The sequence below is a fragment of the Notamacropus eugenii genome, chromosome 5, assembly GCF_028372415.1.
Source record: "Notamacropus eugenii isolate mMacEug1 chromosome 5, mMacEug1.pri_v2, whole genome shotgun sequence".
NCBI lineage: Eukaryota > Metazoa > Chordata > Mammalia > Diprotodontia > Macropodidae > Notamacropus > Notamacropus eugenii.
In genome coordinates, this window is record NC_092876.1 from 274107310 (window position 1) to 274133808 (window position 26499).

General features: G+C 42.3%; 1 protein-coding gene and 1 long non-coding RNA gene across 2 annotated transcripts in view; one reads left to right on the forward strand and one right to left on the reverse strand.

The window, feature by feature from the left end:
* GRAMD1B (GRAM domain containing 1B) overlaps nt 1–3217 on the reverse strand; it is a 333834-nt gene extending 330617 nt beyond the window's left edge. The window contains exon 1 of the mRNA XM_072612892.1: nt 3134–3217. Within this exon, the coding sequence (XP_072468993.1) occupies nt 3134–3159 (26 nt within the window). The 5' untranslated portion in view covers nt 3160–3217. The remainder of the gene's footprint in view (nt 1–3133) is intronic.
* On the forward strand, nt 3175–24170 carry LOC140506104 (uncharacterized). The gene is made up of 3 exons (XR_011967772.1): nt 3175–3260; nt 6550–6612; nt 22240–24170. It is a non-coding gene; the product is annotated as an uncharacterized lncRNA (long non-coding RNA).
* Nucleotides 24171–26499: the final 2329 nt, after the last annotated feature.

The window sequence follows — 26499 nt, forward strand, 5'->3', positions numbered from 1 at the left end:
TGCTAGACTTCTTGCTGTTTTCCCCTTTTGCTCCCTGTCATAGGGATTTTTTTCATTTTTCATATCTGTATCCCTGATATCTGTATCCACAGTATCTGGCACACAAGAGTTACTTAATAATTTTTTATATCTATGCCTTAAACACTTCTACCAACCAGCTTCCTTTAGGGAATGTTCACTCATTCAATCACGGAGCCAAAATATGAGTTCCTTTATGTGCAAGCCAGGGTGAGAGCATCTTTAACACTCAGATATAACACTCACATGTCAAAGTGTTCCTATGGTGACATGTACAAAGAATAAAAATAAAGGGCCAGTCCTCTTGAGAAAACAAAGGGCAGAGTTCACATCTTCTAACTTGAAGAGCCAAGCAGAAAGTTAAAGGTGCTCCACGATGTGCCATGCTACGGATGAGAGAAAGGGAAGGAAAAAACAGAAGAGGAGGAAAGGTCTTAGTAGAAAAGGAGGGACTTCCAAGTAGAAGGAAAACAGGCCTCCAGTCACCAAACCAATGAAAAAAAAAATTCCACAGGCCAAAAAGAAAGAAGTGATAATAATGATAAGTAGCAGTGAAGACACTAACAGTCACAAACTACACATCACCAGTAAATACCATGGTGTGGGAGCAGAATATTGAAAATACACCATGGGAACCTGGTTTGATGACTGTTGATAATGCTGGACACATTTAGTGGATGTACTTAATGGGGATACCTTAAGTGGGAGGAGAACAGCAAGCTGAACTCCAAGGACAGCAAATAACTATTATTACTGTCAGTAGGCAAAGGCTAGAAAATAGCAGCAGCGACCTATGTGGTGTCCAGTTAAATATGTAATAATATTTAATGCCTGTTATAGAATATAATTGAGCATAAACCTACATTGGGAGCCTAGATTTCATTTCATATAAATTTGAGATAAGAGGTACAATCAACTATGAACATTTTTGGCTGGAGAACCCACTGCCAATTTATTTGCATAAGTTTCCAAAGCAAAACCACCCTGAATGAAGAAAGGGGCAAAAGAGTTCAGATCAGTCAGCAATTTGATTTTCCTTTATTGAAACACCAATGCCTTGAACACAGTCTTCAGGCCAAGCCCTCCCTCTAAGATGCAAACTGAGGACAAAGTCCACGGGGTGAATGACAATGTAAAACTGGACAAAGAGGCAAGAAGGGAGTGTGGAGTGGGGAAAGAGGAAGGTCAGGATGACCTTAACCGGAGCAACATCAAGGGCACCAACATGATGTTCATTGAGGTCGTGAAAGTAACAGTGGAAGAAACAGCCAGTGTGTTCAAGATGTAGCCTGAAAGAAAGAAACAGGGAGGGTAGGGAGGCAACAACAGGGGAGAAGATGAGGGAGAAGGGAAGTTGTCTACATGGAATCCCAGGAAACTTCATCCAGAGTACAAAAGTGAATGGGACATGAAGGAGTCTGTGAACCTTTAATTTTATCGCTCTAGTCTCCTAAATGTTCTTTAAATGAAAAACACACATACAAAAAGGTGGACCAATGCACACTAGAATTGCCTTTCTTTGAACAAGTTCTTAAATGAAGTTGATAAGACAGCAAGATGGGAGGGGTGGCTGGGGGAAGCAGAGAGAAATATGTACAGAGCCACATTTTTTTACCTTGTCTAGAGATCAGCTAGACCCCTAAAACTCCCAGAAATATCTTTCTGATGAAACATGGCCCTCCTAAGGGATCTCCTAAGTACTGGGTTCATCATCCATTGGACTCTGGAGACACCACCCACTGTTGTGTTCATTTCCCATAGGTGAAATTTCCTGGTGTGAGCTGGCAGAGGCTATAGCTCAGCCCTTTGCACAAGTTTCTTTGTCTTCACCCAAGGTGGTGGGAGTTCTGCATCTGCTACTGCCATGAAAACATTTTATTTTTTGCAAAGTCTCTTATTTCCTTGGGAAAATCCAGATCCCTGCCAAGGTTTGTACACTCTACACACTGTATGCAATCCCTCCCTGGCTGCCAAACACAGACTAGAGATTCAGATACAACCCACTCAAATGGGAAGTCTCCTCTATCTGGCCCAGACACATGGGAACCAGGACCCAGGCACATGCAATCAAGTTGTTCTTCAGACATTACACTGAGATTCTGGGTCCTCTCCAGAAGAGTTCATAGCCTACCAGGTAAGGACTGCCAAGAACATGAAGCTTCTCCAGGAATGAACCAATAAAATGGTTACAGGTGTTCTTTCCTTTAGCTCTGGGGTTCTTACCATGGGATAGATGAATATTTTTTAAAAGTATTTTGGTAACTGTGCTCCAATACAATCGGTTTCCTTTGTAATCCTAAGTGTTTTATCTTATGCATTTAAAAGCATTATTCAGAGAAGGAGACTACAGGTTTCAATGAGCTGTCAAAGGAGATGACCACACAATCTAAAGCTAAGAATCCCTGTCTTAGCTAGCTGTTTAGTGACCTTAAATAACCCCTTCCCTAAAGTTCCCTCCTTCCACTGGAGTGGGTCTCACCGCCTCACCCTCTTCCCTGGGTTTCTCCCATTGAGAACCCCCATGAGGGGGGAATCAAACTAAAGCCATCTGGGAAGAAAGGATTTTGTACCACCTGGCCAAGAACGAGGGATAAGAAAGCAAGGTTTTTCCCTACTCACGAATACCCAAGTGCTTAAGCCTTCCTGATAGAATCTCCAGGAAAGGAAAAGACCTTTCCCTCAAGTTCAAACCTTTGCCAGAAAACTAGAGGAGGGAGTGTATTTTAAGTCCCTGACCATCATCATGTTGCCCTCAACACTTCTTTACAACAGCCAAAAGATGCCTGATTAAATGTCCATCCACTTCAGCGGGGACTGCCTGCTCCCACCCCTGGCTTTCCCGGGGCACCAGCTACCAGGTCTCTTCTGGCACAGTCCAGGCAACAGTCCATGCTAATAGTTTTACAATGCCCTCTGTTAACTTTCGTGATGAAAGGAGAAAACTTGGAAGCAGCAGCCATGCCATCGTCTCTGCAGTCATGCCCCCAGACCCACCAGTCTGATGACCCTCCAATCCCTAGCACTGAACCTCGCTGGGCCCCCAGGTGTTTCCCCTGGGGAGGGGGGGGGGGAGGTTAGGGGGAGGAGCTGGGGCACAGTCCTGGGAAGTTGTTACCTGGCTCTTCTGGGAGAGGAACTCATGCGGTCCGATGGTCCCGGCGGAAGCCCCCGACCGGTGGTGTCCTGTCTACACCCGCCGCGGCCAGCTTCTGTTCACCGCAACATCCCCGCAGCTGAGCCTGGTACGGGAGGGAGAAGCGGTCCCATCTGGAGAGGGAGGAGGAGGAAGACGACAGAGCACACTCAGAACCCGGGGAAGGGGGAGCCGCCGGAGCTCAGGGCTCTGAACGCCAGAGGTGGGGACGGGCAGGGCGGACGAGAAAGGAGGGGCGACCTGGCCCCGGCACCCGGCGAGGCACGCAGCCCACCCCTCACTGCCGGAGACTGCTCTGCGCTGGCTGGGCGGCAACCCTGGCGAGGCTGCAGGGCGGGCGGGAGGAAATGGCACTCCTCTCTGCCTATGTCTTCTTGTCTCTGTGTCTCTCCTAGGTCTGTGCCTCCACCTCCCTTTCTCTTCCCCCGCTTCTTCCCCCTCCTCTTCTTTCCCCCCTTGTCTGTGTTCCTGGTCCTTTTTGTCCCTCTCCCTCTCCTCCCGTCCTTCTGTCTGTGTTTCAGTCTCTGCCCTCTTTATCTCTGCTGGTCCCTTGCACCATCGCCTACATCCCTTTCTGCCTTTATTTCTGTGTCTCTCCTCTCCCTCTCTCTCCTTCACTGAATGGGACTCAGACCCTGGCACTTGGAACCTCCCAGTGTTGCCTTCACTCCTTACACTGGAATATTTAGCACTGCGGTGTAACTCGGGGACACAGAGAGGCTCGGCGTAGATACAGGTTCTTTCAAAATCAATCAGCTCCGGTAGGAAAACTTGCAGAAGGGAAGCTGCTGTTTATGTGTGGCAAGGAAACAACGACCCGTCTGGGAAGCTGGAGTCTCGCATTTTATCTCACACAATAAAATAGAGGAAGAGAAAGCGAGTGGAAGCAAATGTTATACTAGCCAACATGGTGATCTGCTGGCTCCCCAGGATAATGTGGGTGAGAGCAGGACTTCAGCTAATAAGGCAGCTTTCAGCAGGATAGTGTTAGTCCAGGGGTTCTTTAGTAAGATAAGTGGCTTGTCGACTTGACTGACTTGCTGGAATCATAGACTTTCAGAGAAGAGAGAATCCTTAAGGCTCATCCAGTCCAATCATTTTGCGAAAATGGGGTCCAGAGGTGTTAACTCCCCCAAAGCCAGTTAGCTAGCAGCAGAGCTAGGAGGGCAAGAGCCCACATCTAACTCCAGTCCAGGGATCCTGGCCCTGGATGCTGACAAGAATTGAACAAAAGAATCTGTTTCATTCAGATGTCCCAAGAAAGACAGGGTTTTCAAATAGCTCCATTCTCAGACTTGGCTAATGTACTGTAGTCACTTCTGCCAAGCCTTCCATTTAAAGGTTTTGGCCCTAACTCTCCTGAGCTGCTTCTATAACCCACCTGGTTTCCTTCTGGAAAGAGCATTGACAAATAAAAAGAGGCTCAAGTGGAGCTGTGTGGTTTGTGAGGCACCATTCTAAAGCTAAGAAAGGGTAAAATGACATCCTCTTTCACTGCTGTCTTCCAGAGACCCAGCTAACAAGATCTGCTTTATGAAGCTCCCATTTTCAGCTTAGCGTTTTTTCCACCCTCCTCTCCACAGCTTACATCCATCTGGCTGCTTTCAGACCCAGATACCTTAATACTACTAATAATACTAATACTAATCCCAGACTTATTCTCCTTATTCTTAAAATAAAATGCTACCTGGAAATTTCTGCCTAAATCAAAAATGTTTTCTTCCTGGAAAACAGCCTATGGGGTCTTAGCATTAATTTTCCTTTCTCAGAAGCAGCCCCATTTCACTTATAAATACCATTCCCTTAGGCATTCTATAACCCCAACAACTGTTCTCCTTCCAACTGTTCTTTCAGGTAATTGTTTTTGGCACTATCAATAAATTCCCTCCCTGTAACTACATGGAGTCCAATGATTTGCAAAGCAACTATTAAACCTACCTCTACCCTTGGGAATGATTTATATCCCATTCTACAAGAAGATAGATTGAGAAAGCCAAAACACCTTCCCTGAAGTTAGACAGTGAATCAGGAAGGCCCTTACCTTCTTCCAAATTTGACTGGATTTTGGACTTCTTCAAAAAGCAACCAAGAATTAATTCTATTCCCTCTTTATTGTGTCTCATCCATAGTTTACCTTAGATTCATTTGTACCCAAATTCTCTGCTTCCTGTAAATGTCTTTATGTCTTTCCTGAGTGTACATTATCTCCTTTATTAGATCATAAGTTCCCCCAAAGGCAGGGACATTGACAAACTGAAGCACTCTCAGAGGAGGAACTGGTGGTTTGGAGACTTAGAGGTATCCTATGAGAATAATTAAAGAAAATGGAGATGAGAGTCTGGAGAAGAGAAGATTTAGAGAGGAAATTATAACTGTCTTCAAATATCTGAAGAGCTGTCATACAGACTCCTTTGTACAGTTCTCTACAGTTTACAAAGCCTTTCCCTCACAACAATCTGGTGAGGCAGGTAGTACGAGTATTATTATCCTTGTTTTACAGATGAAGGAGCTAAAGTTCAGAGAGTTTGAATGACATGTCCATGATCACAGTGGGTGCTTGAAGGAAGAAAACAGTCACTTAATAAGCACCTACTAAGATGTGCTAGACTATGTTCTAAAAGCTTTTCAGTTCTCTTATTTTATCCTTACTACAGCCCTGGGAGGTATGTGTAATTATTATCTCTGCTTTACAGTTGAGGAAACTGAGGCAGACAAAGGTTAAGTGGACTTGCCCAGGGTCAAAGAGCTATTGCTACCTGTATCTTACAAGGTGTCTGAGATGGGATTTGAGCTCAAGTCTTCTCCACTCTAGGTCCAGGCTCTAACCACTGTACCACCTGGCTGCCTCCAGGACTATAGCTCAGGTCTTCTGACTCCAAGTCCCGTGCTCTTTCCTCTATACTACACTGTTCCAGACAATAAAGAGAGGATGATGGGTAGAAATTTCAGGAAGATTTTAGCTCAGTTTAGTGAAGAACATTCTAATAATTAAAGCCATTGAAAAATGCAATAGATTTCTTTTTAAGGTAGTGTGTTGCCATCACTAGAGATGTCCAAATTGAGGCCCAATGGTCCGTCCTATACTAAGCTGACATTTATATGAGGCTTTGAGATTTGCAAAGTGTTTGATATGTATTTATCTCATTTAAAGATCACAATTCTTTGAGTAAATTATGGACAGTATAATGTGAGATTTATACCTCAGAAATAGCAAACAACTACAAATCAAGGTTTAACTTATTGTTTTGCTGATTGTCTAGACTCAAGAAAGTGGTGGAGAAAATATTAATCATGCAGATTAAAGTTTAAAATTGCTATGCTTTTTGTTAACTCTTAAGAGAACTTGTTAACATTTGACAACATATCTTTGATTATAGGTATTCTTATCTACAAATGAAACTGAGATTTGAAGAGATTTGAAAAGTCAGTCATTGTCAGAGGTAAGATTAGAACCCAGGGCTTCATATCCAGCACACTCTCCACTGTGTCATGCTTGTTGTCTGCAGTGTGAAAGACACTCATGCATCATGCTACTACTCTGTAGTGTAAAAAAAGCCTTCATGCAAAAAGGGTTCAACTAGATGGTTCTCTATAGTTGGTCATTTCCAACCATAGGATTCTGAGTCTAATGGCACATTTTCCATTACTTCTGTATCTATACTCACAGCCAAAGATCTGGGTTCATACCTGGCTCTACCACTTTCTTTCTACGTGACCTGGGACAAATCACAGAGGTCTCTTTGGGCCTCTTTCTCCTCACTTTTTAAAAAGAGAGAGTTATAGTCAGCCAAGTAATAAACATTTATTGAGTCTCTATAATGTGCCAGGCACAGGACTGAGTTCTGGAGATCTGGAGATCTGAAGAAAGGCAAAAGCCAGTCCCTGAGAATATCTTTTCCAGGTCCAAATCTTGTGACCTGTGACTTCATTTAAAACTCTGGACACTGGACAGTAGACACTATCTGCAGTCTTCTATTGCTTCTTTTCTATGGTGCATAGGATCGTAGATTTGCTGTTCACCCTTCATTTTGAAGAAGACCAATGACATCACAAGATGATGTCTTAACTTGCTCATAAATTGGATTTAAGTGAGGCAGAGCTGCACAAAGTTGCCAGCCTCACTGTCTCTTCCAGAATCATCAAAGTCCAGTGGCAAGACAAAAGTCAGGACAGATGGAGAGGGACCTGGGATGCAATGGATGACCTTGGTGTCTTCAATGTCTGACCAAACTCTGAGTGCTCCACAGTGCCTGCTTTAGCTGCTTTCATGGTCGTTGGAACAAATTGTTCTTGTCTGCCTGTTCTGCCAGGGGAGGTGTTCACATGCTTATGGCAGACATCTCCCTGGCATCATAGATTTAGAGTTGGAAGCAACTAGAGAGTCCACCTAGTTTAACCCCTACATTTTACAAATACCCACATCTCAGTGGTTTCCACAGAGGTGTTTGGCATAAGTCCATCTCAGATAGGCTCAATCACTGATATGTGCAGGCTTGGCAAGGTATTCATTATGATCCATCCCAAGAGCAAGGAGAAGTAGTTTCCCAATCTTAACACTAACTGCTAGATGACAGAACTATCACAGCTACACACATGAAGTTTTCCCTTCCTACCTCCCTAGGCATATTCCTTTTCCAGTTTGCCATTGGCTGTTGACATGAAAGGTACAAAGAATTCCATTGAACCCAGCACTGCAAAAGGACAGTACTTAACACTGTGAGAAGCAGGATTAAGTTACAGAAGCTTATAAAAGACCTCCTAATAGCAGCCCACTCCCTCACTATGGCATTTGATTGAGTATAAGGTTCTTCTGGATTGAATGGAACTTGGGGTCCAATTTGATCATACCACTTCTCAGCTCAAAACCCTTTAATGGATCCCTATTACCTACTGAATAAGGCATAAACCCTTTCGATTAGCACTTGATAGTCTCTACAATCTGATGCCTACCTAGCTTTCCAGGTTTATCTCACACTACTCATCATCACATACTGCTGATTCCAGGCAAACTTAACTAGGCATGAACTTCCCTTCTCATTTTTGCCTTCATTACCTTTTTGTTCATACACACCTGGAATAGACTCACCATCCTTCATCCTCTGAAATCCATTTCCTCTTGGAACTCAAATCAACAAGCCCTTATTAATTGCCCACTGTGTGCTAAGCACCATGCTAGGTACTAACTGTGTGTGTTCATCCTTCATTGCCGAAGAAGACCACGCCATCAGAGAAGTAATGACGTGACTTGCACTTGCACTTGCACTTGCTTTGAGTGAGGGAGGGCTGTGCATGTCACTATCCTCACTTCTCCTCCAGAGTCATCTGAATCCAGTGACCAGATATTCATCAGGATGACTGGACATGACCCAGGATGAGGCAATTGGGGTAAAGTGACTCGCCTAAAGTCACACAGCTAGTGAGTATCAAGTGTCTGAGATGAGATTTGAACTCAGGTCCTCCTGACTCCTGCACTGGTGCTCTATCCACTGTACCACCTAGCTGCCCCTTAGGTACTAACTATGCAAAGACTAAACAAACAGTTCCTGTCCTTAAGGTGGGATTCTACGAGGGAGAATACAAAATTTACACAGATAAGCAAATGAGATCATTTGAAGAGAGAAAAAATCTTGACCCATTTGAGGGTGGGGAGGGGGTTCTCCGGGGGATCAAGAAAGGTTTCACATAGGAGGTAGCACCTGAGTTGTGCTCTGGAGGAAGCTAAGGAATCTAAGAGGCAGGGTGCTCCCCTTTCCATGAATCCTTCTTCATTTCCCACAGGTCAAATGAGTTCTTCTTCTAGGAATCTCTCACAGTGTTTTGTTTGGACTTCTTTGTACTTTCTGTTTTCTGATTTGTATTATAGTGGTTTGCATATCTTAACTTCCCTGCTATATTGTAAAGCTCCTTGAGGGACTGTCTTATTTCTCTCACCTCTCCTCCTTTGAGGTCCACACACACTATTAAAATTTAGCACTCAATCCAGATCCTAGTGACTGTTATCTATTGATTCCCCACCCCACCCCACCCCCAGAGCATTTTTCTTCCTTCCTCCAAGAGTTCAGTGCCTGGATCTCACCAACTTGTGCCCTCATATTGGAGGAAATATCCATGCATATGTATACACACATATGCATATATACTTACATATATCTGTACATGTATAGCCTACTCAAATACTCTAGCTTTCCAGTCCCTCATGTACTTCACCTCAACTAAACACTGACCAGAAATGGTCATATCTTGGATCTTACCTTGACCCATAAGTCAACAAATTCTTATTCACAAATTATGAAATTCCTTTATCTGATCATAATCTTTTGTGATTCTAATTTTCTTTCTGCCTTATAGCTCTAACCTCATTCTTTACCTTCACCATTCCTTTCAGACTTCCATCCCTCCACCCTTCAATTGTTTCCTAAGCTATCACTCCTACGTTAGCTACCCTTTCCTCTCTTCCCTCTCTCTACCCTTGATGAACCAACTCAACTCTATACTTTCCTCCACTCTCAAATCCCTTGGTCCCTTGCCTTATCACTGATCACAGCAGCTTTTATTGTCATGCTTTGCCAAGTCCCAGCCTTGGCTTACCTCCCACCATCTGCTTCCTTTGCTCTTATTCACACTCTTTTAGGTGAAGTTAGAGAAAAATCCCAAAACAGCTCTGTTTTGGTCCTCTACAAATTGGTTGTGTAATCACAACTGGGCCTTCACTGCAGCAAGGCAAGTATTCTATTCCTCTCTAAACAATTTGCTGTTCTGCTCCACATAGTGACAATTCCAAACCTTGTCATCTCTACTCAACACTACTTTTACCCTCTTAGTCAAGGACTCACCTATTTTATATTTCACTAAAAAAAATGAAACTGCATAGAGATCTCCCTCCCCCGCTTCCTCCTCTTTTCTTATCTTTTCCCCTCTATCTCTTCTTTCACTCCAGTCTCAGATGAAGAGATGGGCTGTTTATCAAAGCCAGCCCTTCTACAGGGATCCCTTTTCCCCTCCCCTTCCAACCTCTCCAACAGATTGACCCATTATTCTCCTCACTCTGTCTTATCTTTGATCTCTCCCTATCTAACAGCTTCTTCCCTGCTGCTTGTGTCTTCCTCATCCCTGAAACACATATTTGATCATATCACCACTATTAGTTACTGTCCAAGGTCTCTCTTCCCCTTCTTAGCTAAACTTCTTGAGAGACATTAGATGCTTCTGCTTTCTCTCTTCTCACTAATTTCTAAACCTCTGCAGACTGCCTCCCAACTTCATCATTCAGTCAAAAATGCCCTCTCCAAAGTTGCCAGTGATCACCTAATTACCAAATCTAAGGACCTTTTTAAAAATCTTGATCCTTCGTGGCTTTTCGCTGCATTTGACAAAGTTGATCACCTCCTTCTGCTTACTCTTACCTCACTTGGTGCTTATGACACTGCTTTCTCCTGGTTTGCCTCCCATGTGTCCAAATGCTCCTCCTCAGTCTTCTTTGCTGATGCTTTATCTAGGTCATTCTCACTAACCGTAGATATCTCTCAGTCTGGGATCTCTTTTCTTCTCCCTCTATATTATTTTGCTTGCTGATCTCATAAACTTTTATGAGTTCACTTATCATTGCTATATAAATCTATATATCCTACCTGAGCCTCTCTTCTGAGCTGCAGTCCCCTGTCATTACCGGCCTTTTGACATCTTAAACTAGACATCCTGTAGGCATCTCAAACTCAACATCTCTGAAATTATTCTTTCTCCCAAATCCTCCTCCTTTTTCAAATTTTTCCATTACAGTTAAGGGCACTACCTCCAGGCTGACAATTCCAGGGTCATCCTCAACTCCATTTTTGCATTCACCCCATGCATCTAATTTATTGCCAAATCTTGTCACTTCTACCTTCACAACATTTCTTATTGTATACCCCTTTCTCTCCACTTACATAACCACAGTCCTAGTTCAGATCCTCATCACTTCTCTCTTGTACTATTACAATGACCTTCTAATTGTTTCCCTGGTCTCCCTGCTTCTTTAATCCATCCTCTATTCGACTGCCAAAGTATGTTCTAAAGCATTAAGCTAAACATGTCTAGTGGCTCCCTATTGCCTTCAGGGTCACACATAAACTCCTTTGTTTTTCACTAAATGTTCTTCATAATCTAATTCCTTCCTACCTTTCCAGTCTTCTCCTATCTTACTTTCCTCCACACATTCTACATTTCAGAATCACTGAACCACTTCTCCATCTCCTGTCTCTGGACCTTTGCATTAACAGTGTCCCATGCTAAGCATGCTCTGTGCCTTCTCCCACCTAGTATAGGAAGGCTTTCCTAGTTTTCCTAGCTGTTAATGCCTTTCCCTCCAAGAATGTTTTCCATCTGTTCCATATATATCCACTTAATTATTTACATGTTATCTTCCCCCAATAGAATGTATGATCCTTGAGGACAAGGACTATCTCTTTGACATTGAACTTAGCACAATTGTTGGCCTATAATAAGTCCTTGATAAACTCTTATTGATTTAACATCTTTTTATCTGCAGTGTCTTACACATGATTCAGAATTTCATCACTTCCATGGAACAATGATTTCCTCAATACAGGTACTCCCCCTAGTGCAAATTTCAACCATCCACACCCTTTCATACTATGTGACTCTGGCCCTTGTCCTCACATAAATGGTCCACAGGAAGTTCCACCCAACATACTATGATCCTTCTTTCATATCTCTCAATGTTGCATGGATACTAATGCAACATGCAGGCCATCATTTGGTTAGACTTCACTCTCACTCCATCATAGACCTACCTCTTGTTCTGGTCACAAAATTCTTTATATTGCTTCTCTTGCATATTTCTTCATTGGCAATATCCTAAAGCTGATTCACATCCACCATACACCTCTTCACTGCCCTTTGTGTGACCTGCAACCTTAAATCATTAGTAAATGTAGTACAGCCCTATAGCATCCTTAGAAAATCACTGATGTTTAAAAGGTGGGAGAAGCTTGGGATCCAAAAAGAAGCTAAAAGTTTCCCTAAAGCAGTCTAGTACATTTTCCTCCTCCTGTTTAGTTCTATACTTAGTTCACTATTTGCAATATCGGTTCAAGATGTATGTACTGATGGCCCAGTTCTATGGGTTACCTATACAATGTCATGTGATTGTCTGGATAGTAGGCATTCTTCATCTGCATAATTTTTCCAAGATACATAGTTAGACCTCTGTAGAGTGATTATGGATCTCATTTAGGAGGCTCTGCAATCTTGTGGGGCTTGTAATTCTCACAATGTTATTTGCAAAAAGAAGCATCTGAAGGAATTTACTATCAGGAGGGAATCCTTCTTCAATATAGCCAACAGATTGAATATCATCCATGATGGTGGAAAACGTTTTGAAAGCATACTTCTTTCTGTTTTATTCCTTACTTGATATGGTTTGGTTTGGTTTTAGTTTTTACAAAAAAGTATTTCCTGAGAAGGTGTGAAAAAGAAAAATAGTCACAAAGTTATCCTCCCAAATCAGGAGGCACACTCTCCCCTTACACACACACACACACACACACACACACACACACACACACACACACACACACACAATTCTTGGGGACAATGATCTCAAACTCAAATATTACAACAGTAATAACACATACATGTAGAAAACATATTGAGTGGAGGACTTCTTCATGACTTTGAACCCTGGGAATCATTTTCTCCCTTTGATGACTCCCCACCAAGTTTGCTTCTGGGCATGGTATTGGTTTTTGAAGAGTCACTCCCCTTGCTCAGTTGAGATGGCTGCTTACAACTCATGGTGCCTCAGCTGATGGATCAGTCCACTGCAGTGCAAAGTTAAGCAAATCACTCGGCTGGCTATTGTATTGACTGGACTTGCCTGCTACTGCTATTAGTTCTAATTGCCAGTTGGATTTCTTATGGCTTTGAAAGATCTCCTGATCTCACTGATAACCATCTGCTGTTGGAAAACTAATTTGCCTAAGCTCAGAAAAAAAAAGTTACAAAAGAAACAGAAGTTTGGGGTTTGTGGATACATGGTAACCAAATGGCAGATCCTATACCCTAGAGATTCATAGCAATTCTTTTTTTTTTTTAATTGGTATTGGACAGGTGATTTTTAAAAAGTTTTGTTGATCTATTTTGCTTTTACCTTTCAATCATTTACAGATTAATCCCATTCAACAAGAGATCTTGCACAGCAAAGTAAGACAATTGAGTAAAATTAGCAATATAATGACCTCATTTTAGTATTATGATTCTCCATTTTCAGCACCCCGTCACTTTTTAAAGTTATTTTATTTTCAAAAATATTATTTTATTGCCAATTCCAAATTCTCTCCCTCCCTCCACCTCCTCCCCCCATCCATTAAGACAAGAAATTTAATACTCGTTACACGTATGAAGTCATGCAAAACATATTCCTATATTAGCTATGTTCTGAAGAAGAAAAAGAGGAAAAAATATGCTTCAGTCTGTACTCTGAGCCTATCTATTCTCTGTCTGGAGGTAGATAGCATTTTTCAACATGAATTCTCCTCATTGGATAGTAATAATCAGAAGGTCAAACACAGCTGTCTCTGCTGTTATATATTTCAAGGAGTCTCATATAGTTCCTTGCACAGGTTTAATAAATGTTGGTTGAATTGGATTGAACTGTATTACATAGGACTAGGACTAGGGAAAAGAGATAAGTGGCAAAAATCAGCTAGGGAGGAAGCTCGAGATTCCCACTTTATTTTGATCCTATCTCATTCTCCAAGCAGTGATCACAAATTCAAATTCTATGTTTTAAGTCCATAACACTCATATTCATTCTACTAGCAGGTGAACCTTTGCCATTCTCTTACTCAATAAACTCCAGTGGCTTCCGATTCTTTCCAGTAGCAAATATCATTTCTGTTCCCTTCACAACCTGACTCTATCCTACATTTCCAGTTTGTTACATATTCCTCCCCTGTATGGTCCAGCTGGTCTTCTTAATTTTCCTCTTATACAATGTGCCTTTTCAATGGCTACTGAAGATGCCTGGGATTCACTCTCTCCTCCTTTCTGCCACATAGAATCCCTTGTTTCCTTCAAGACTCACCCTTTGAGCCACATTCTCCATGAAGCCTTTCTTAACTGCTACTATCCTACTCCTTCCAAATCGCCATGTATCTATATTTTATATATAACTTGTTTATACTGATACATAGATACGTATGATCTGCCTTGGTAGAGCATAAGCTCCTTGGGGGCAAGGACTTTTTCACTTTTGTCACTGTATGCCCAATGAAAACAGAATTGTGACTATGAAGTGAGGGAACATTTATAAGATACTTTATAAAGCTATATACAAATGTAATTTATTATTACCCCACAAAAAGAAGGCTGCACGTGGTATAAAGAGAAAAACTGACCATCAGTTTTGTTTTCAGTCATGTCCAACCCTTCGTGACCACATTTGGGGTTTTCTTGGAAGGAATACTGGAATGGTTTGGCGTTTCCTTTTCCAGCTCACTTTACAGTTGAGGAAACTAAGGCAAACAGAGTTAAGTGACTTGCTTAGGTTCACCCAAATAATAAGTATAATATGAATAATAGTTATAATAATGTTATTATAATTATTATTACATAATTATTGTAATAGATTCCTACCTCCAGGTGCTCTACTTACTGCACCATCTAGCTGACCTAGGGTAAGTCATTTATCTTTTCTTTGAGCTTACGTGGGATTAGATAACTGATAAGGCCTTTTCTGGAGCAGCTATATGGCAAAGTTGATAGAGTGCTGAGCCTGGAATTATGAAAACTCATCTTCCTGAGTTCGTATCTGGCCTTAGACACTTACTAGCTCTGTGTGACCCTGGGCAAGTCATTTAACCTTGTTTGCCTCTAATTCCTCATATGTAAAAGGAGCTGGGGAAGGAAATGGCAAACTATTCCAGTATCTTTGTCAAGAAAATCTCAAATAGTGTCATGAAGAGTCAGAGAGGACTGAACAAAAATAATGAGGTCCTTTCCAGTGGAAAAATCTATAATATCTCATAAATCCTTCCTGTCCCACCCCAGCCCCCAAGACAGCTGAGATGCAAACTCCATCCAGGCTCAATCTTCCTGGCACTGGTTAGTCCCTCTTGGTCTAGTCCTTCCAAATTGGGTTTGATTACCCCCTAATAGTTCACTATTGGTGTGGCAGTTTGTGACAAGGGAGCTATCTGAGGAAGGGACTGAGTTGGTACTTTTTTTCATCCTGTTCAAGAGAACAGAATCCCAAAGGCAGCTATGGCTGACTCCCACTTCTGACACCAGACACAACTGGGCTATTTTTCCAAGGTGATTTGGAAAGGAATCAAACCAATGACAGGGAAGGCAGGGGGAGGAGAGGAAGAGAAGCCTGCTTATTTCATAGGCTAGATCTGACTGAAAAACTCCTAGGCAGATGAGATTGGTGCGGACAACGTCACCATACTGCTCATGCTCCTTCAGTGTGGAGAGAGGGTGATTTCTTTTCCTAGAACTTTCTGATGGGAGTACATAATGATCATGAAAAGCAGTGTGGTGTCGTGGAAAGAACGCTGAACCTCAGTTTGAGTCTTTGATACCAATCGGAAAACACTTATTAAGTCCCTACTATTTGTCAGTCACTGTGTTAAGCACCAGGGATACAAAAAGAGGAAAAAGATGGTCTCTGCCTTCAAGAAGCTATAATGCTAATGAGAGTTAAAGATCTTCCCCACCTATTAATGGGCCTGCCCGTTAAGGGAAGCTTGATTAGGGGAGGCCCACACCTTTAGATAATTTCTAATGAGGCACTACTCTAATGAGGGTTGTGGTGCCCTCTGGCTCTGAAAATTGTGTGAATATTCTGAGGTGTGATTTTACTTTGGAACTTACTCATTGGAAGTGGTTTTTTGGACAGACAAGACTCTGGGGAGCAGCCAAGGGGCTCCCCCCAGCTTTGAAAACCCAGATGTTGGTGCTCTCTCTGGTATGTATGTCTCTATGCATGTATGGCCAGACAGATCTGTCTGTTGATCTGTGATATGTGTATTGCTTATGGTCAGGCAGCTGGAAGCTCTGTCTGTTGATTATTATTTCTTTGTATTCTCTCTGAAGTTCAGGGTACTGACTTTTTCCCCTGAACTAAGTGAATGATACACGCACTTCATCAAAGTGATTGTTGACCACTCAAAAGTTGCTTTTCTTTTAGAAAAGGGGATCTAAGAACCTATATAGCAGACTCTACTGTGTATGTCGGGGTCTTTGCTGATACAGGAGCTTAAAATCTAATGGTAGAAACAACATGCAAACAAATATATAAAAAGCAAGCTATATACAGGATAAATAGGAAATGACAGATGGAATTAAGAGGCATTGGGTAAGGCTTATAGTAAAAGATTTGGGGGGGACTTAAAGGAAGCCAGGGAAGTCAGTAAGTGGAGAGGAGGATGGAGAGGATACCAAAGCAGGATAGAAATGATGCATACCAGTTGTGTGACCTTGGCAAAATCACTTTACATATTTAAGTCCCAGTTTCCTCTCCTGTAAAATGGAGATAGCCTTAACTGGTCAGCCATAATGAAGAGTTGAAAGGAAAGTGTTTTGTAACTTTATGTAAATGTAAGCAATTATTATCAAGAAGTAGGTTCATATAATGGATTTTGGGATGTTGAAGTCTTCCTCCTGACACAAATCACTTCCCCTGAGCCTTTATCTCATCATCTCTAAAATGAAGCAATTGGTTTCTGGGGTAGGGAACCTTTGGCCTCCAGGTCACATGTGGCCCTCTAGGTCCTAGAGTGCACTTGAGGACCTAGAGGGCCACATGGAGGCTCCAGACCACAGGTTCCCCACCCCTCTGATGACATCTAAAGTCCCTTCAGCTTTTATAGCCACAATCCTACTATCTAGCATCATTTGAATTCATATTGCCTATTTCCAACAGGGTGGAACCAGTGACCATTTTTTACATAATTATAGCTTGGACTTGTGTGAATTCAAAAGCATTGTGACCACCACCTCAGGGAACTGATAACTGACACTAATCAGGCAAGTTACTTAACCTCTGTGTTGCCAGATTACAGATGAATCTCTTGTATTATCTCATACACCTCTTTTAGATAAATGGGGCAACTTTTATCATTTCTGTTTCGGTCAGTGAAATCATTGAGGCCCAGAGAAGTTAAGGGATTTGTTTAAGTTCACACGGCAGAGCCTGGGCTCCAGTCCAGGTCTCTTGGCTCCCACTTCAATGTTCTCTCTACTGCATCAGCCATGCCAGTAGCACAGATAAATAAAATTCAGTATTTGAGTTTGGAAATTGAGCCTATGGAGAATGCACATGGGCCATGGAAATGTAGCATATTCAAGGACCCAAGTATGATCCAGAGCAGAGGACCTATGACTCACAAAGGAAGGGAAGAAAAAAATATTTATCATGCACCTACTACATTCCAGGCGTGATGCTAAGCACTTCACAAGTCTCATTTGATCCTCACAACAGCCCTGGGAGGGGGGTGCTATTATCCCCATTTTAATTATTGAGGAAACTGAGACAGGAAGGGGTTAAATGACTTGCCCAGAGTCATGCAGCTACTATGTGTCTGAGGCCAAATTTGAATTCAGGACTTTCTGCCTCCAGACTTAGCACTCTATCCACTGCACCACCTAGTTGCATGTATACTGTTGACAGACTCAGAAAGATTTCTGCTTAAAGGACCCACAGCTGAAACAATCACTGAAAGGGAAAAAGGCTTCAGAAGTGGGAACCTGCAGCCACAAGGCCACATGTGGCCTTCCAGTTCCTTGGGTGCCACCTTTGACTGAGTCCATGTTTTATAGAACAAATCCTTCTATTAAGGGGATTTGTTCTATGAAGTTTGGATTCAGTCAAAGGGCTGCATTTGCAGACCCAGAGGGCCACAGATTCCCCACCCCTAGAGATCGTAATAAACTTGGGCCAAAAGAATCCTTGGAATAAGAATTCTGGGGGCTCAAATCACTGATCTTCCCTCCTGAATCAACTCTAGAAAGGTAGGTAAATGCATGGTTGCCATCTGGGGAAATCAGCTGTTGGGTGAGGGGTCCTCCATGTGTCACTTTATCAAAATATTTGCAGGTGACAACATTTAAGGGAGAGGCCCCTTTTTTCTGTTGCCCCAACACACACACACACACACACACACACACACACACACACACACACACACACACACACACACAGAACTGGCCCTCTGCCCATAGGCATTTGGCCAAAGCCATCTGCCCATCCTGCTGCCAGTCTCACCAGCTGCCTCTGGTCCGGCATAAAAAAAAAAAGAAGTCAGCTTGACTGGAGTGGGAGGGGGGCAACAGAAGTGGGTACTGCTCTGTCCTCTCCTACCCTGCCAGACTTTCTCTCTCCCTTCCCATCTCCTGAGATCTCCCATCTGGCCTACATTCCCTGTTTAATTGTGCTTTGAAAAGCCTGCTTCTAAGTGGAATCTATAGCTCTAACTCAGACCTCAACCCTATCGACTCATGTCAGACTGTCACTTATATTTAAATCCAGTAGAGGGCCTATTCCACATCAATGGACTTTACCCCAAAATACCAGGATCTGCAGGCTCTGGGACTCAAGAAGCAAGAGAGCAAATCCCATGAAAGGAACACACAGGACTTTCTTTGGAAGATAGATGTGGGTATTCAGAGGGCATGGAATCATCAAATTTGGAGCCAGAAGAGACAATTGAATAAATCTTTGATATTTGGACAGGGTCACACTTTCCTTCTGAGTCACAATAACTGATGGCAGCAGGAGCTTCCAATTCTCTCTCCTTTCTTAGAGGAGCAGTTTTGAGCAATTTACATCATCCATTCACTCTACCCAATAGACTTGAAGTAGAAAAGCAAATAGAGAGCCCCATTCAATTTTTAGGTTGCTGTCACTGTTCATCATTCATTCTGGAAGAGCACCGATAACATTGGGAAGGTGAGAGCCCTGATATTTTTCCAAAGACCCTAGAAGGTTGCTAAACAAGGGTGGGGGAGGCACATTGCCTAGGACTGAGATCTTTTTTGTATTTTGATAACTGAATTTCATTATAATGAGTTTCCTTTGTAATTCTCTTTATTTTATTTTCTACATCTAAAAATATTTTTTCCAAAAAGGGGTCTGTTAAAGGGATCCATGACACTAAAAAGATTAAGAATTCCTGGTATAAGTGTCACTGGTATAGTAAAGAGAAAAACAGTATGGATTCATCTCAAGCTATTTGAGTGGGAAAAAGAAACTTGGCTGAGCAAGGCAAGCAGAAAGTGTTCAAGCCAACACCTGAGAAAACCCTTTGTGTATATGGTTGAATGGTGAAATTCAAGTGTAAAGAACAGAAAGTTTCAAACGGCTGGGAGACATGCTGTGCGCGCGCACACACACACAGGCACTTGTACACATACATGCATACACACATGGAAGGCTCCAAGAACTCTAACAGCTACCATAGGCTCCCACATAATCATTCTATTGAACTGCTTTAAAGAATTAGGATGGAGAGTTATTATTAGCACTAGCTTTCATGAGTAGCAGTGACTCTTCCAAGAAGGGACCATGGTCCCCACGTTGCCAAAAAGAAGATAGACAGTGGCCACTTGCCGAGAGCAGCGGCAATGAGGAAGGATTGGCAAATCCTGACTTTCCCACTTATAGGAGCCTTGTGTAGCACTGTAAGTTATGTGACCTATCTAGGTTCATGGGATAGGGAGAAGAGGAGATTACTAGAAAAGAGATTTTCTTGGCTCTTTTGGAGCTCATGTGCAAATCCTTTCTAGGTAAGTAAAACCCACTTTGTGTTTGATTCCTTGTGAACCTGAGTGCTCATTGGAGGAGTTAATGCTGTCATTGGGAGAATGCCAGATATGAAAGGTCCAGGGTTCCACCTGGATGAGAACAAATGAATCAGATAAGGAAGGGATTTCCAAGAAGTGTCTGGGACTCTGACACATGGATTACATTTTATTCAATTTATGTTCCCTTGTATGACCTGTTTACTCCCCTTCCCACTGTCAAGTCTTGTGGTTTATTGGTATAGGAGCTAAAAAAAGAATTTGGGTGGGTTCCAGATAGTTTCTAATACTTATAGGGGTAGGCGGAGACAATGTTTGTCTCCATTATGTACCAGGCTCTTAAGCAAGTCACTGAACCTCCATAAATCTGGCTTTTCTTATCTGTAAAAAGAAAGAGTTGGACCCTTTTAGCTCTATGATTCTATTAAATAGTATGCTGAAAAAAGAACAGAAAGAAGCATTTATTAAGTAAATGTATTGTTATGTGCCAGGCACTATGATAAGCACTTTACAAATGTGATCTCATTTTATCCTCACAATAACTCTGGGAAGTAGGTGCTATTATGATCCTCATTTTACATTTAAGGAAATTGAGGCAAACTGATGTTAAATTACTTGCCCAGGGTCATACATCTAGGATGTGTGTGAGGCCAGATTTGAACTTAGGAGCAGTAGTATTCAATTAACCCTTTCACCTAGCTACCTGCTCTAGGAAAAATAGTTGAGTCTAGAAATCAGAAGAAATAGCCTAATATTCTGATATTAACTGAATGTTCTCAGACAAATCATTTTGCCCTCTGGGCTTCAGTTTCACAAACAAAATAAAGGACCTAGACTAGATCATATCTAAGGTCTCTTTCAGCTATAAAATTATATACCTCTAAAGACATTTATTTCTCCCAGCTAGAATTTAAGGGTCTATCCAGTGACTGGTACCTTTCTTTTACAGAACGTTTTATTGATGCTTTTTTTGGGCATTACTATCACCTCGAAATGACACCACTCCAAACTCTCTGAAAGGATCTTCTATTGTGACAAATATAGCTCAGGAAAATCAAATCAAAACGTTGGCAGCCAGGTTTGAAAACAGCCTTCTCATTCTTTCCCTGCAGTAGACCACTCTCACTCTGTGTGAGAGCCCACCAATGTGTTTACCTTCAGGAGTCAGCCAGTGAAGCAAAGGCATTTGCTGAAAAGGCATAGCATGAACTGTAGTTAACAAGAATCCCCCTATTAACCTGGGGTATTCTCTCCCACTATACACACAATGTCATTGTGCAAGATTGGACACACCAAGACAATACAGTAATAGAGAATCATAGAGGTAGGAAAAGGAATGGTCCAATTGGCCAGCCTGGCTGCTAATGTTTTGATTTGTTTTTCTGAGCTATATTTGTCACAATAGAAGATTCTTTTAGAGAGTTTGGAGTGGTGTCATTTCGAGGTGATAGTAATGCAGAAAAAAGCATCAATAAAAGGTTTTTTAAAAGAAAGGTCAAATCTCTGGCACTGCTGGACCCCACTGTTTGTTTTTTTTTCATGACATCTTTGTACTTCCCTCTGTGGGCTCAGACTGTATTCTGAGCTTGTTCCTTTGCATAACTCAACAACTTCACATCTGGACTCTTCAACTGTCAGAACACTCCTTAGAGTGTGTGTGTGTGTGTGTGTGTGTGTGTGTGTGTGTGTGTTTTGCTTTTTAAAGGCCATCAGGAGCTGTCAGATCCTTCAGCTGGTCAGTGGGTAAATATCTGATAATTACAACAAGAAATTGATTCTTTACCCTTCTGAATGGAATAAAAAAAAGTCAATACTTCTTTACATTGTCTCTAAGACTTCAATAATACCTTGCCCCTTTAAATCCTGTCATTTCATCACTTGGTGGTGATGGGACTTCAGTGGATCAGGGGTCCTCTGATCAAACTCTCCCATTATACAGGCAGAAGTCTGAAATGAAACACTCTGAACCTTGCATGAGTAGATGTATATGATCAGAAAGCTGACCTCAGAGTTCTAAATTCTATATTAGCCCCCCACTGGCTGTGTGACCCCGGACAAGTCAGCTAACTTCTCAGAACTCCAAGTAACTCTCAGAATCTAAGTTTATGGAATGAGATCCCTCTCACTGGTAAAGGACATTTCTCACCAGGATCTGGATCATTGGAGGGAGTAGTCACACAGATGAAATTCTAGAACCATTGACATATAAGTGGGCTTTAAGCATGCTCAATTTGCCTAACATGGATCCCTCATCTCCTATCTCACAGGTGGGATAGCTTCCTTTGATTAATTGTCTGAGGCTTTAAACCTGATGAAACCCAAGCTGCTGTAACCACCCCTGGCTACAAGGTCATCATGGCTAAGCTGTGGTTTGAACTCTTGGCTCCATGGGGATCATCTCCAGCAGCTGAAACTGAAGACGGTAAAAACAACAGAGAACAGGAGCAATCATTCCAGGCACATTTCTTGGGCTGAGGCAGAAGATTTGTAAATAGGGCAAGACATGTCCCCTCTGCTCTCCCCAGTTAGGTAGAACAGATGGGGAGAAAGTGAGCAGCTCTAACCTGTTTTAAAGATCCAGGCAGCCACTCAAAGGAGGCTACCCCACCACACAGTAGGTCATATAGTAGATTCCACATCAGGCAAAAAGTAAGCTGGCAAAAAATTTTTCCAAGTCTCAGAGATGATGCTCCAAATCTGCCTTTGCAAATGCTCAAACACATGAACATAGGAGGCACTCCATAAAATTAGGTGATGTCAACTGTAATAGATAAGAACCCTGAATTTGCAGTCAGATTCCAACTTTGCTAGATACTCCTTGTATGAGCTTGAGAAAGTCACTATACCTCTTTTGGTTTCACTTTCCTTATCTGTAAAATAGAATTGAATGAGACAACCACTTAAGTCCCATTCTGTTCAGAATCCTTTGATCTTATTACTTAAATGAATTATCCAGTGTTGGGGCACACTTGAGGACCTAGAGGTCCTCCCTCTATGCACCCCTGGTATGCATTGTCCTGCTTCTTCCAGCTTATTTTCATTTGACTTGGACCCAAAGGAAAGCCCTTTACTTAATGTTGTGTGACTCACTTTCCCCTTTTATGGGCAGCTGCAAGATTAACGCTGACTTACCCATCTGGGGTTCTTGGCAGAGAAGCCAAGAGGAAATTACTTTAAAATGTTTTACAACAAAAAAAGTCCCATGGAGAGTAACCATTTCTCTCTTCAACCCTGGCATTCTTAGTGGCCAGTGAGAACTTGCTACTGAGACAACAGAGACTCCATTCTCAATGAAAGGATTCTCCATGATTCAGGTATTTCCCCAGCCTGAAACAAGCAAGGTAGGGTCTTGGAGAAATGAATCCACCGCACCCCTGAACCTCTAGCCCAGACAGAGCTCCTTTCTCTCCCATTGCCACCAATCTAACCCTGAATCTGAGGAGCCCTGTGTTTCTGGCTTTTAGTATTGTCAGACTCTTAGTCGGTCAATACTTATTTATTAAGTGCCTACTATGTGTCAAACACTGTGTTACTAAACCATTTGATACTCATGACAACCTTATAAGGCAGGTGCTATTATTATTCCCATTTTACAGTTCAGGAAACTGAGGCAGAGTTAAGTGATTTGCCAAAAGTCACCCAATGAGGAAGTATCTGAAGGCAGATTTGCATTCAGATCCTCTTCATTCCAGGTCTAGCACTCTATCCACTGTCACCTAGCAACCCCCAAGACTGAATTGGCACATGATGGTTTTCTTATTAACTCCAATAAATAAAATAAATAAACCCATTAGAAAGTGTGTGGTTCAGCTTTTCCTATCCCCCTTCCTTTCTTCTACCCTGCTGTTCCTTCAATCCTTCTAACCTGATGAGGGGTATCAGAGAAATTCAGCATATTGGGGCCCCCCCATTAAGAGGGGCCAGTCCTTAGGACACTGCAGTGGAGAAACAGATGAATGGAGAACTGTAGATGTGGAAGGAAAGAAGCAGCCATCACCCAAACCACAAGGAATCATGATACAAAAGAGTAACTGGTACTTATCCCCCCATTGATTTTCTAAGTGGACTATTTAGGTAACAAGGAAAGGTAGGACCCTCCAGAGAGGACAGTCGTTTAATTTCCCAGAAACCCTGAATTATTTTCCCTTGAAAGGGGACCTTACCCTTCAAGACATTTTTATAAGCTAGGGGAATTATGTGTGTGTGTGTGTGTGTGTTCATCCTTTGTTGCCGAAGAAGACTATGTCATCAGAGAAATAATGACATGGCTTGCATTTGATTTTATTTTGAGTGAGGGTGGGCTCTGCAGGTCACCAGCCTCACTTCTCCTCCAGAGCCTTTTGATTTCAGTGACCAGATATTCATCAGGATGATTGGAGATGACCCAGGATGAGACAATTAGGGTTAAGTGACTTGCCCAAGGTCACACAACTACTGAGTGTCAAGTGTCTGAGGTGAGATTTGAACTCAGATCCTCCTGACTCCTGCACTGGTGCTCTATCCACTACACCTCTTAGCTGCCCAGGGGAACTATGTAGATGCCTGAGGAAGGTAGGAACCCAGCTTAAAAGGAAGGGTAGCTGTCTTGACTCTTTATGAGCTCATGTGTGAATCCTTTATGTTTTCTGTTGGGCCTACATTTGATGTTTTATTAGAATGTTTGCAATGGAACTGGTGTCATTTTAGATATGGACCAAATTCCCATGTTTCTAGGAAAAACTGCGAGTGAGTTCATGAGTCAAAAATATAATATTGGGAAGCTTCCAAGATTGAACATGGGTCAGTATGAGTCCAGAACTGATTTTTGTCGTTGTTGAAATATAGGGGTATCAGTTAAATAAATATAAACTGGAGCACAGTTTCCTAGATTGTAATGCCCTAGAGCAGAGGTGTCAAACACATGGCTGTATGTGGGCCACGATACTCCGTAGGGCATTCTAAAGCAAATTAAAATATAATTAGAGAATATTTAACAAAATAAAGAAAAATAAAATAAAACATAGATAAGATTACATTTTAAAAATAAGTTAATATATGGTCAGGAGAGATCCTTACATACAGATGAATGGTCTTGTTTCTTTTTGAGTTTGACACCAACTGCCCTAGAGCATGGAGACTAAGTCTTTCTTAATGACCTCATAAAGCACAGAAAATAGCAACACAAGCCCAAAGGAACTAAATAAAGGTTGTTTGTTTGTTTTTTATGGTGATGACTAATGATGAATCAATTCTTAGGCTCTGGATGTTGGCTTCCAGCCAAGAGATCTAATGTTAGGTGCAGGCTGGAGGAAATGCCTCCTGATGATTAATCACTGAATCTAAGTCCAGAGCCCAGTATTAAAGTTTTCTAAAGGGATACCCTAAATCGAGAAGATATGGAACAAAGGGATTGAACTTCAAGATAGGTGGAGGTGTATCAAACAAGCATCTAGCCATTTTCAGTGTGGTTAATAAATATATCCTAGAGAGTTTAAGGAACTTGCAGATATTATCTCAGAGCCAATTATTAAAAAGACAGTTTTCAAAGTGGGAAAGACATGAGTTCCAGAAACTACAAACTGATGTGCAAACTAAAAACATCAATTGTTGGCAGACTTTTAGGACAAATTGTTTTGTGAAGAATTATAGAGAGTAGTAATCGTTAGAAGCTAATCTATGATATTGCAGTGGATAAAATGCTGGGCCTGAAATCAGGAAAATTCATTTTCCTGAGTTCAAATCTGGCCTCAGACACATACTAGCTGTGTGACCCTGGGCAAGTCAATTAACACTGTTTGCCTCAGTTTTGTCATCTGTAAAATGAGCTAGAGAAAGAAATGGCAAACCACTTTAGTATCTTTGCCAAGAAAACCTCAAATGGGGTCATGAAGAGTGGAATATGACTGAAACGACTACACAACAACAACTTGAGTTGATTAAGAATAAGTCACGAGGGTGGAGCCAAGATGGCGGTGTAGAAAGACGCACATACACATAGCTCCGAACCCACAACCCATAGAACATCTACAAAAATGTAACTCATGGCGAATTCTGCACCCAGAGGCCACAGAACATTGGAGCGAGGGAGATTTCTGTTCCAGAGAGACCTGCAAACCTCTCGCAAAAGGTCCTTCGCGCCGTGGACTGGGAGCCGGGACTGGGAGCTGAGTACAGCCCTGCCGTGGCCGTGGCACCAAGAGGAAAAGATCCGAGCAGGTTTCGGGGATGGGATCTCCAGCGGCCAAGTGGGTCCCTCCACCCACAGGTGACAGGAGTCGGTGAGAGGGTCTCTTTGGCGGGTCGAGAGGGGAGTGGGGTGCCCCCATAACTCAGGCCCCCTCGGGAGGCAACAGCGGAGGCGGGAGCAGACCGGGGCTCCCCAAGCAGGCAGGAGCTCAGATCCATTGTTGAAGGTCTCTACATAAACCCCCTGAGGGAACAGAGCCCGAGAGGCGGCCCTGCCCCAACCTGAGCACCTAAACTTAATCACACACTGAATAGCAGCCCTGCCCCTACCAAAAGCCCTGAGGCTGGCAAGCAGCATTTGA